At 41.7% G+C, this 12711-nt stretch overlaps 1 protein-coding gene across 4 annotated transcripts in view; it reads right to left on the bottom strand.

Moving 5' to 3' along the window:
- rg (A kinase anchor protein rugose) overlaps positions 1–12711 on the bottom strand; it is a 286244-nt gene that overhangs the window by 180194 nt on the left and 93339 nt on the right. For all 4 annotated transcript variants that reach the window (XM_084601425.1, XM_084601427.1, XM_084601426.1 and 1 more), the window contains exons 10-18: positions 12114–12167; positions 7664–7804; positions 6941–7083; positions 5100–5208; positions 3299–3457; positions 2334–2502; positions 1615–1757; positions 1082–1179; positions 37–129 (exon numbers count right to left, since the gene is read on the bottom strand). In XM_084601425.1, the coding sequence (XP_084457551.1) occupies positions 37–129; positions 1082–1179; positions 1615–1757; positions 2334–2502; positions 3299–3457; positions 5100–5208; positions 6941–7083; positions 7664–7804; positions 12114–12167 (1109 nt within the window). The remainder of the gene's footprint in view (positions 1–36; positions 130–1081; positions 1180–1614; positions 1758–2333; positions 2503–3298; positions 3458–5099; positions 5209–6940; positions 7084–7663; positions 7805–12113; positions 12168–12711) is intronic.

Raw genomic sequence — 12711 nt, 5'->3', positions numbered from 1 at the left:
TGCAGACAGGTTAAACCATCGATGTCGGGGGCTCACTTGTGCGTGCTTCTGCTGAGGAAGTAGCCGAGCAGCTTCAGAGCCTGGAGCCGTATACTCTCATTTGTTGAACCCAAAAGTTTGAAGATTGCCCTGTAGGGGGAGAGAAAACTGCACTCGATGACTGTGCCTAAACGACCTATTCAGGACACAGTGACTGAAGACAAAAAAAGAAAAAAAAAGAGAGAGAGAAAAGAATGTTCATTTTGCTTCACAAAGGTTAGTTCCCATTATTGGACATCTGCCATGCTTCACTAGCAATAAGACACAGAGTAGGCTAGCACTGAACAAGAATTCTCCTGTGAAGGTTACCAATTGGTTTGCACTCAAAACTATTGAAGAGACTGGTTCAAGGTATGCTGTGGCATTCAGATTTCTTTTTGATTGTTTTAGTCCTGTTTCAGACTGGCCCAACAAGAAAACAACTTTCAAAGAGAAACATTCAGTGTAATGCTACAACCATGCACAGCGTTGTGCTTAATCAAAGCTTATGCAAAGCCCTACGCCGCAGTGGTGCTAAGTATTGTCCTTTTGTCTTGGTTCTCTTATGCACTGCACAGCCTATCTCTACTCTCTGCTGTGAAGCCTGCATGTGTTTTGTCTAGACTGCCTTCTCTCAGAGTTTGTTACCACAGAAGGAAAAAAAAGCTAACATAAAAAACGAAATTCAATAGTATACTGTGAGGCCAGTTGGTCAGACATTATGCTCAACGAATTGTCCAATCTAATCATTATGTTTCCGTTCAGCAGAACAGAAAACAGTAAACATAACCACCGACCATAGAAAAAAAGGTTAGAAGCGACACGCAGAGCATGAGTGACCATTTATGGGAGCCTATAGACTCCCCATTATGCATGTGCAGTGATAGTTACGCAAGGTTATGATTAACACTGTAATTGACGTGCTGCATTTGGTTATCAATATGCCCACACTTGTGCTGGTACTTTATAAAATTTCTTCATATTTCCTGTCATGCGGTGCCCAGTCTACTAGAAGAGCAGCTATGCACTAATACTGATCACTAAGCAAGACGGGCTCTCTTACCTGACACCATTCTTACAGTCAAATGCTGGAACCATGGAGGCAGGATGCTCAGCCATCAGGTTCATGAGCATTTGGAGTACATCATGAAGGTTTTCATCCTGCAAGCCACACTTTATTTGGGAACAATGTACGACAAGAACGCCCCCCTGCTTTAGCAATCAAGCTTTTGCTATGCATGCACAAACACCAACAGTTTCACAATGATACAACAGCTCAGCACAATGCCAATGAATAAAACACAAATTATACAAGCTGATGAGACAAGGCTGAGCAAGCATTGAGAGCACTGCACACTTTGTAGAGAGCCTGCCCCAGTAGGCTACTGAATGAAGACCACATGGAAAGCCACGGAGAAAATTTGAGGTAACAATTCCAACGGAAGAAAGCACAATGTCACAACGAGAAAAACTAACAAAACGCCGCTAAAGCTCAGACACAGTGTACTAAAACTAGACTCATCACGGCCTGTGGCCATTGAAAGCCTAGTTGAGTTGAGGAAAAAATAAATGACAACATTCAGAAGCGGCACTCACCTCGTGCACAGTGGTGAGGTAATTAAGGATGCTTTGTAATTCATCCTCTTTGACACCATTTCCTTTGAGAATGAGCTGCTTGAGGAAGATCAACATGTAGGCTCGGATTGCCAGGATGTCATTCTGGTTTGGACGGGGGCCATCTGAGCGTGACAAAAAAAAAGGGAAGCGAAACCATGAGAGCTGAAGAAAGCTTAGACAAAAAATGATGATTTATACAGGAGGAAAAACTCGCAGAGAGGCACAGTGACGTCACAGATGCTTTTAGTGGCTAGGAGTTACTCCCACACTGGAAGCATAGAGCCTTTTGCTAGTCGTATTTTTTTATGGTGATAACTCCACAAGACATTTCCGCAAGTGCTTAATGGACATTTTTAGTGCCCAGCTAGACACTGAAACGCCCACCTGATAATCTTGAATGCTACTGCTCTACAGCAAGGAACAATGCAGGAACCTTGTATATATCCATGCCTGTACTCCTAACAGTACATCCTTTCCATGCACTACTACCGCTCCATCTCCTTGTACGCATGGCAATATTTCTACTGCCATCTACTCTTAACAAATTCTAACAAATGTGCACCCCAAAAAAGATATGCAAGCATGGTAAGAGTGTCTGTGTGTACAGTGTAATCCACTTATAATTATACCAGATGTAATGATAGATAGCTTATAAGGATCGATCGAAAAAAGGCAAGGTAAGAAGGCAAACTGCTGACCTAAGCCCTTGGGCGTGATGCCACTCTTGTTGCGAGGGTTGACAACCCAGTAGTAGTACTTGAGCGTGTGCATAGTCTGCAGGACGGTGCTCACGCGTCGCACGTTGTTGTAGATCTGCGTGTCCCCGAGGAACTCAGTAGCCAAGTATGCGTACAGCTTGGTCTGCACCTGCAGTGCGCAAAGAGGCATGAAACATGAACATTAAGAATGCGCCCCTTTGAGTCTGTTGCCTTTCTGAACTGAGGACCGCACTCAACAACATGTCATGTAAGGGAAAGAAATGCCAACCAAAAGTGAAGCAGTGGGGTCTTAAAGTGCTGCTCGGTATTTCAGCTCTAGCCAATAAAGTGCAATGCCATGCACTGTGGGCTCAATAAAAGGAGTCTTCTGGGAGTGCTTTCGCAATGAGCCTGATCACATTAGATACTTCCAAATCAGGTACCACACCTCCAGCTCAATTTCAGCACTGCGTCAAGGTTATTTGACACCAACAGCAAGTTCATGTAAGCTACATGAAAATGAACTGCCTATCATGCCTACTGAGACGATTACCACCACCACCACCATCATCATCATCATCAGCCTTACTATGCCCACTGCCGGACAAAGGAATCTCCTATAGGCTTCCAATACACACTGCCGTGTGCCAACTCCGGCACCTTATCGCCACAACCCCTCACTTCAGTTTCCCACCTAAATTTCCTCTTTTGGAATCTAATATGTTACCATTAATGACCATTAGTTATCTTGCCTTTGCACTGCATCTGCTGCCCATACCGATATCTGTCTTCTCGATTTTGGCTAGGATGTCATTAACACGAGTTTGTTCCCCGACTGTCTCAGGTCACTTTGTCTCTTTAAATTACATGTATCCTTTTCCCCTTCTATAGCTCGCTGTACTGTCCCCGATTCAGGTCCAACCCTTTTCTGCACAGGAGGAGTAGGAAAAACCACACATGCTCACAACTGTGGGTGTGTAAATCCAGAGAGCAGGGTTGAAAAGGATGTGGTCCAAAAGGTGTTTCAGCAACAGCTCCCCATTGCTGCTGTACACAGTCAGCAGATGCTTGGTCAGCGAGAGGAATGAGTGCAGAACCTCGTCTGTGATGTGGTCCCGAGACGCCTGCAGAGAGCGAAAATTTGCATCATTTAAACAAGTCACCACTCCAAACAGCAAAACATGTGCTATATACTGGGAGATTAGATACAAATACTACAGCACTAGACTAACAACTAGTGTTACTGCCAGCAAGCAAAGGTAGCGTAAGGGAGATTCTGAGTGGTATTCACAACTAGTGATCTAGCAAAAACAGAGAGACCACATCTGCATTCAATTTGCTTTCAATTACGACGACACAGTACTCAGACCTATATTTTCAAAAGGAGTCTAATTCAAAGATGCCACCAGTCACAATAAAAGAATAAAGTTTCAGAGCTATTTCTGGCCTATCAGAGTCAAGACTAAAATGACCCCTTTGGAGTAATGAGCATGCAGAAAGACTCGATACACTATCGTCATCACACTACTCTGTTGCATGCTGGCACAAGACTTGTTAAATCAGTACATTGTTAGCTCATCACAGTGATGTCCACCCATGTCTTATAAGTGCCTTTTAAATAACTCGATTCCTTCAACCTGTTACTTTTCAGCCTCATACAGGTTCTGTGTCCTAGAATGAACACAACACAGCATCATAGCTGGCAACATAAGGAGAAAGAATGTACAATTAACCCTGAATGCCTAATTACGAACAAAGTATTTCTTTTTCTTTCACTGGCAATTACTAAAACAAAAACCTCCAATTCCCCACCCAACCTGCACTCACTCACTCTCTCCATCTCTCCTTCTTTCTTTCTTTCTTTCTTTTCTACAGTGAAATACAGGTCTGAATTGTGGTACTCCAGAAATGTTATTTAACATCTATGACAAGTATTTAAATTATTCTAAAATTGAAGTTTCACTTTTATGCTCTAAACAGGCGAAACTTTCATAAACATTCCTGCAATCAAAAAAAATTAGAGATGCTCAAGCTTCACATTAGAGTAGACGCGACAGAGCTTTTAATGCCGCCTTTCCATTCCACAAACCTGTATTCTTTTTCCTGTAGCTCAAGTTAGTTTTTGGGGCAAGAAAGGCACAGTATTAGACTCCCTTTTCAGTGCACACCTGTACTTACAATTACTGGCATACAATTTGAGGTACATATGTTGATTCGAATCCCTATTGCAAAGCCTCCAGCCTGACAAGCACATGGATGATAAATGAGAAGCAAAGCGATATGACAACACCTTGAACTCTGCACAAAGAATGGTTGAGTCATAGTAATAACAAGAAGTGCATATTTTTTGCCAGCATGTTTGAAACGAGTTTTTCCCCGTTAACTTTTCAGAATAACAAGACCAGTACGCTCTCACGTAATATACCTATGTATTGAAAGATGCACCAGCCTTCAACCTAAGTGCAATAAAAGTTCAGCTTTCGTGATATAAGACAGTGAGGAAATATATGTACCGTTCTTTTATTCAGGTCTGCCTCTCCAAAAGAAAATGGTCAGAGTTTTTGTTACTAATGAGGAAGAACCTGTAGCACATGCAAACGTTGAGGTACTGTAAGCGACCTTATTGGCACGGCACGGCATGGCAAGGTATGTGGGGTTCAGCCTCTGTAGTAGAGGGTTCTGGATCAATATTGACTACTGAGGTTCTTTATCATGCACTGGCCTAACTGGTATAAGGTAGTAAGGAAGAAAGAACTTGAAACGTACCCTTTGCAGCTGGTAGCTCATGACTAGGAAACCCTTGTTCTGGATCATGTGCTGCTGTACTGTGTTGCTGCTTTCACACATCTCACAGATGAAGCCGATCAACGTTGCACTGCAAAAATGGTAACAAGTATGTTATGTTAACAAAAGCTCGGCAATTCGAAGTTCAAGGAACCGGAAAGGATTCTACAATAATAAAGAAGACCGCCAAGAACTGTTCACATAACAGTAAATTTATTTAATGAAAGAACAACAGTGGTTGCCTACTTTTGAGATCAGAAATGAGTGGCCAGAACCATTCTTCACAGTTCTGTCAATGCTTTACTGCATGCACAATGTTTAAATGATGAGGGCCTCCACATTACATCTCACAGAATAGCATAAAAATGGTGGTGCCCCCTCACAAGCGGCAGTGTCGCACGTGAACAAGCTTTAGTGTCCAAATAACTGATGAACATGCAGTTTCAGGGTTACCAGCTTACTTCATATGCTTATGTAAGGAATGTATTTTTTTTGCGTGCTACTGGTGGGGTGTGGCCCTTACACGAGGCCAGCATTTCTTCATTAAAGTTTCCTAACAACAGCGCATTCCTGATAAAATGTCCTCCTATTATGTGGCGACACATTTTTGTGACAAATTAGTACAGCTCCAAGCAAATCTTTCAATTACATAATGTGTTAAAAATATGGACGATACAACATGTGCCTGATGCTGAGCATGAGTTAACAACCTAATGTAAAACAGGTTGCTGCTAGCGACTGTTTGATCACCGTTACTTTACTGGCAAATGTCACATGATCCTAAGTGGTTAAGATCTTCCTAAGATCTAGCATTTCTGATAGCTTGGGCAGCAGTTTGGAGCGGTATTCCAAGCTATGCATGCAAACTGCGGCCGGAAACAGTGCGGAGTGACCTTCGCTAGGCTCCTTTTCCGAGAGCATCGCTGTCAGAGGCCTTGCATAAATCATAAGTTTATTCTAATGTGAAGTTATTGTCTGATGGTAATCTGGTAATAAGGTTAGAAGGTTAGACATTTTATGATTAACTGTGACGAATTTAAAGCTCAAAGCCCCCAGTTGTGATGCAAAACACTTTAGGCCTAGTGACTGTGGCCTGGTGGCAGCTACTATGACATTCATTCCACTGGCAGCCATGCCTGCTTTCAGGGACAAAACCTGAGCTCACAAAAAGGAGTTAGCAGTGCCGAGGCACTGCGTGTTTGAGGCTCCAAGCCAAGTCCGGCGCATTTGACGACATGTCCATGGTCGTATAAAGTGTCACAGGCTATTAATGACCATTAGCTCTCAGTGGAATCTACCTGCAACCAAGATTATGCACATGAAGAATTTTTTATTTTTTTGGCTGACTATCTTTAGTTTTTCAAATTTTCAACAACTAGATGGGGGCATGGCCCTTACACAATACAATACTTTGTCCTCTTTAGCACCTATACTGTGGGGTGCTGTTCTTTGAGTGCATCACCTGAAGAATTTTTACAACAAAACTATTTCTGCCCATCGTTTGTCTACCCAACTGGCCCGCAATCATTATATGTTCAAATGTTTATTTACTACACAATGCATTGTTTCATCTAGTATTGCTTATTCTCTTTTCTACAAATGCACCGTTTGAATTTTAAAGCTCTCCTTACACAGTGCCTTATGGGACAACAAGGTATTTTAAATAAATAAATAAAAATTATTACATACTTCTAGAAATTGCTCTCAGTACTTGCTTAGAATAATAAAAGTGACAAGTTGCTTGTGTGGCCCTTACTTAGCACACACACAGCACCACTTTTAACCACCACGCAGTACATAAAAGAGGGAGGGGCGCCACACACCAGATGCTGGGCCTGCGGGGCTCCTGCAGGGGCACCAGACCCATGGGCAGGTCCAACTGAGCAAGTAGCGGGAAGAGTACCTGAATGCCCCCAATGGAATTGAGAGTGCTATGGATGGAGTAGGTGGTCACCGCCTTCACGTCCTGCGTGCAGAGGAACACATTTTCCAGTCTCTCTCACGTTCAATGCGGTGCCTGAAATTATGCCTCAGTTGCTATCTCAAGCTGTTAACAATGCTTTATATAACAAAGAACTGCGTCATTACTGATTGATGCCATACATATATTGCCGACACACTTCAATATTGGGCCGATGGTTATACAAACTTCAGACTGGAATGCAAAAAAAAATTTTTGAACTTCTTTCAGGCAAACATCTGCAGCCACGGATGATCAAAGAAAAGTATCTTAATTTAAAACCTGTGCTATGCCCATGCTTCAATTCCAAGGCTCATGGCCTCTAAAAATATAATAAGGGACATTAGACAGCTCACAACTGTCAGAATACCCCAACTAACAACACCTAAATTTATAAGGTTCATCACCTTATAAACTAATCATCACCAATTTGCAAACATCAGAAAAAAGTGGAAGGTTCTTCCTTGAATTAAACATGCTTTCAACCCAGTGAAATGATTTACAGCATCCTCATCCTTGTCAGGCTCGACAATTAAATGAAGCAAACTTCAAGGTGCAGTGGTTAGTGGAAGAGGTCAGCGCCTACCTGCAACATGAGGGCGTGTGGAGTGTGGACGTAGTAGGAGACGTTTCCTTTCGGCGCAGCCTGGAGACACAATTGACTGTCCGTGGCAACTGGGTTGTACATGAACACTAGCGCACTGGACAGCTTCCCATCATACAGCACCTGTAAAGAAGAACAGGCAGAAGAGTGATGTTTGCCACTGTTCAGGCCACTCAAAATTTTCCGATATGTTGTTCCCACTGCTGAGAGAAAGGAAAACACTGCGAACCTCAATACAAAAAAACAACATAATGACATAGTCGAAAGGGCCCTAAGACTTCTTTGTTGTAACCATCCCTTCATTATAGTGGTGTGAGACCTTGGTTACACCTGTTGCATATCAATGGGCTTGCCTGCTAAGCTACCATGTATGCCAAAGTCAACATAACTAGAGCTCAGCGTGCCACCGACTGCACTGAGGGAACCATCAATGTGCGCACCCATAACCCACCACATGGCAAAATATGTGTATGCCAAAAGAATATATCAGCCTTGTCAACATGTGCACGTCTGCTGCAACCATTCAGCTTCAGAATCTAGAAAACAAGTCGTGGAGGAATAATGGTTTGGTTTATAGAGTTGAACATTATATAAAAATTAAGGATATAAGGGACATCATAGTGAAATACTTCAAAAATTGTGACCATCTGGGGTTCACTACAGTGCACAGGTACCTTGCTTTATGCCTCCTTTGAAAAGTGGCCAGTATCGAACCTGCATCCCTGAGATCAGCAGACCCTAACAACTGAGCTCCCACGGTGTGAAAAACAAGGTCATAGAGGACAAAGTGAAACCATTTTAGAATATTTAGCTCTGTTTTCTATGTGCTGAAAATGATACGAGTGTTTTAAAAGAGTGCATGCAGTAGCAATTTCGTCGCGAGTACCCATTTTGGTTGGCTTCATTGCATGGCTCAAGTCCCACCGCACTAATCTACAGGACAAAAATTGCTTTAAAAGAATACGTATGTGAAACCAAAAGTTTCAATGAAGGCCATGTTCTCGAGAAAATGAAAATTGTTGTATGCTTTTGTTTTCCAACTCCTGGCACCGTAAAACAAGTAAAACCTCAATACTTTCAAGCACATTAAGTGTGCAGCCAAACATTTTTATCCATGTGACCATGCTGCAAAAGTGAAACTATACTGCATACGAAACCAAAGAACCAGAGTGCTGTCACCATGGGCAGTGTGGTGGGAGGACATTAAAGCGCGGGAAGATTGCAATGAGCTTGGCATCCCTTTTGAGAAATAACATGAAACAGCGGGCCACATACTGTACTCTTGGTACAGAAAAGTACACCAGAGCCAAATTTTGCGCCAAACCTAATGACTTCTCCAGACAAATTCCCCATGCAAGACCTAATTAAGACAATAAGTTTTGCGCATGTTTTTCATGGTGCTAAACAGACCACGTTATGCATAGTGGTTTCAATTTCCACACTGCATTAGTACCAAAGTGCTCGCACTGTTACATACTGACAAAGTGCAAAATGTCCAGTGAGGTTCGTTGTAGATTCATTACATCTGGACGTCTTATGTGTTGCAGCATCTATAGTTCTGGCCAGTGAGTATGAGCAGATTACTGATCACACATAAAATACAAAGCTAAATTGACCCCAATCAACCTTGCCATGTCACGTAAGTGGAGAAGCAATGTCTTTGTACATTTTTTTAAATCTTCGATTCTCATTTTCAGTAGTAATCTAGTCACATTTAGTGGCGACATAAGCAGACACTACGATACAAAGGATTAACACACAAACAGTTGTTAATTACTGGTAAAGCACTCATATTAGCTGTGCTCTGCTTGCAGAAGGAAAGGAATAAAGACAGCAATTGAAATAAAATGCTGAGCAATCGTTAAACAAAATGCAAGAATAAGCAGATTCCTAAAGAGCGGCTTATCAAGTTATACATATAACCAAGATCACTGCTAATTTTTGTTTTTTAAGTAAGAAGAACAGTGGAAATAGAATTGCTACTGGGGAAAAACTGGCACTGTAATATGGCACAACCGGTCGTGGTAGGTTTGTGACACAGTCAGACCTCGCTATAACAAACAGCTTCCAAAAAAAAAAAGGACTAGCCATTCCCCTCAAAAGATTCCATAGAAGCCCAAGTATTTGGTATCCTGTTTTTGAGAAGTGAAATTTTCCTACAATAGCATACATGTACTAGTAAGAAACTAGACAATTTAACTAGCAACAAAGGAAAATAAAAGTGCATCAAATTCAATTTTAGAAATTTGCTATTAACTGAAAAAGTCCTTTCCCTTGCCATGCATGCTGCAACCAGCTGGCTATTGAATAAGAGCGCCAGCCAAAAGAGAGAATTAAAAACTAGCAAAACGGCAGAAGCCAATAGTGTGGTGAGATGGCGTTCAGTTGAATTAAATACTACAGTTGTGCGTCTCGAGGTACCGGTCTGCTTACAAGCCCCTAGAGACTAGAAGACTAAGATTACCTAGTCATCAAACATCATCTGCTAGCATGAAACCGTTTTTCACAGGTAGTTACTTGGTTAAACCGATTTCTCCAATGCACATTGGTATACTCGAAGCTAAACATGACTGTCATGAAGAAGTGTCGTTTTCTGGCTACTGCATTGGCAGTTCCATCACCACTGTCACCACGTAAGCCACGTGACGCTGCACTGTCTTGATCAGCCTAGTGTCGCCACACAGCTACCCTCTCGATAAGAAATTCTGATTATTAAAAAAAGAAAAAGATGACCGTATTTGTGCATGATGAAGTCACATCCCCTTCTAGACACAATATCTCAAGTTGACATTCTCACCCTTATGCTCGTCTATTTCTCATAAAGTTCAAACTACCTTCTTTGGAACACCATTACGCCATGTGACTGTGATCATAATTCAACTTCCTAACTCTTTATGACCCCCAATGGGTAAAAACAATTTAATACGAGTCGAAGTTGACACTGCTTCAACCTGCAGCCCTAACTCTCCAATAAATGTTCAAAAAGCCGAATCGTGCACAGATATCTCTTATCGCTTATTGTTGCTTGTGAGATGAATGCAGTCCCAGTCATTGCTATCATGTGAGCCACTGCTGCTGCAGGCCGCCGAAACCATTGGTGCGCAAGGTGCCCATCTCCTCCTCAATGACAGTCTATAAGTCTATACTTTCACTACAGGCAAAGCAAATGTACAGGCTCTCGCTCTGGCTATGAACTCAATATGGAACCGCCTCCTCAATGGCAGCTAGGATATAATTTGTACTTAAGTCAACAAAGACAAGTGTGCAGCAAACACGTGCAAAGACCCTGCTGCTTTTTGTCTCCCGCAGTTTTCTGACGTACCAAACTTCTGCCCTACTGCGACACTGTTTTCTGATTTGGCACAAAGGATGACTTTCCACATGAAAGCCATACTTCATTGTTGCCAAAGAAGCAGCGGCATCACTGCGTTCATTAGACAGCAATACAAACCATATATACACCACTGTTAGAGACTGTCATCTACACAAAGCGGAAGGCAGGAATGATGAAAAGGTTGGCAAAAACAAGTGAAAATGCTTCTAGGCTTGTGTGACTGGTCACACAAACCTAGAAGCACTGCCAATTTTTATATGGCGAACCCACATTCTGCCAATAGAGCATTATAGAGCATTTATATGAAAACAAAGTTTTCAGGGCACGTCTCAATATAAATTCTTGTTTATTAAGCAGGCTCACTTTTGCACTGTACCTGGCAACTATTACAAAATTATGCGTGCACTGGCTGTGGTAATACCCGCAGTTCTGTTGAAACTGCATTGACCTTGCACATAGGTCAACTCCAAATTTAGGTCGATGCCCCGCCCTCAACTTTGGAAGGTCATTTTTCAAAGAAAAAAAAGCACTGACCTATAACTGGCAATACACGGTACTTTACAATTGACCGGGGTGGCCTGGCTGCTTTAGTAGTAATCCAAGACACTTTGCAAAAATACAAAAAAAAGAGCAAATACAATGTGCCCCATAATTACAAGCAATTAGCTCCCTAGTACAAATTGTATGAATGAGTTCAATTTATTATATTTCGGTTTATTCATTTTTCGGGTCAATCCTGCCAGCTTACAAAGCAGCTAACATATTTCCAAAAAACTCGAGAGCTTGTAATGCCTGTGCTAACGCGATTTCAATAAAAACCTTTTTAACTTACTTCAATCAATATACTGCATCTGTCTTTAGGTAATTCAAGGTCTATCCTTCAATAATCTAAGGTATCCACCCTTAACACTTTTTGCTTGCTAATATATGAGCGTACTACTGCTGCTAAAAGCCGACAATGATTCATTATTATTCAAGTGAATGCTGTAACTGTTCATGCTCTAGTCTGCTGCAAATCAGCACAAAGGATGAGAGGGTCAGGTATACATAACTTCTTGCACACGCTGCTCAAGTGTATGGAAATGAAGAGGTACTCACGCGCTTCAGACTTTCGGGGAGGGACATGCTTTCACCTTCGAACCGGAACTGGCTCTGCAAGAGGATAAGCAAAACTTTTGAGACTGCACTGCTTGCAGCAGAAGCATTGAAATTCAAACATAATTAAAATTAATTAGTGCAATTACCTCTGCTAAGCAAAGTGGGAAATTTTGTAAACGCATGTCCACAAGTGTAAACGTCGTGCTGCACATATAAAGTTAAAATTACACGCTTTCAACGAAGGTTGTTTTATGACCTCGAGCAGTAGGCACCTGTATAACTAGAGCAATACAGAAATTAACTACTAGAATTTTTTTCATCTGCCCATAAAAAATAAGGAAACACTGAGGCATAATTTAACACCACGCAAGCACAACTTATATGTTTTTCTGCAATGTGGCTTCAACTCATCAAGATTATAAGCATGGTGCTTGACTGATAATAGAATGAAGATCTGGTAACAATTATGAAGTATTTGAACACTTTTCCATTTGTTTCCACATTCGTATGTGGTTATCGTTGTGGTGTAAGGCAATGCTAAAAACAGTCATACCAATAGTTGCTGCAATTATCTGACCTTTCAAGATGATCAAAAGCA

The sequence above is a fragment of the Amblyomma maculatum genome, chromosome 4 (genome assembly GCF_055883805.1).
Source record: "Amblyomma maculatum isolate TAMU_Amacu chromosome 4, ASM5588380v1, whole genome shotgun sequence".
In the NCBI taxonomy this organism is placed as follows: domain Eukaryota; kingdom Metazoa; phylum Arthropoda; class Arachnida; order Ixodida; family Ixodidae; genus Amblyomma; species Amblyomma maculatum.
The sequence above is the reverse complement of the archived record's forward strand: the minus strand, read 5'-3'. Positions and strand labels throughout refer to the sequence as shown.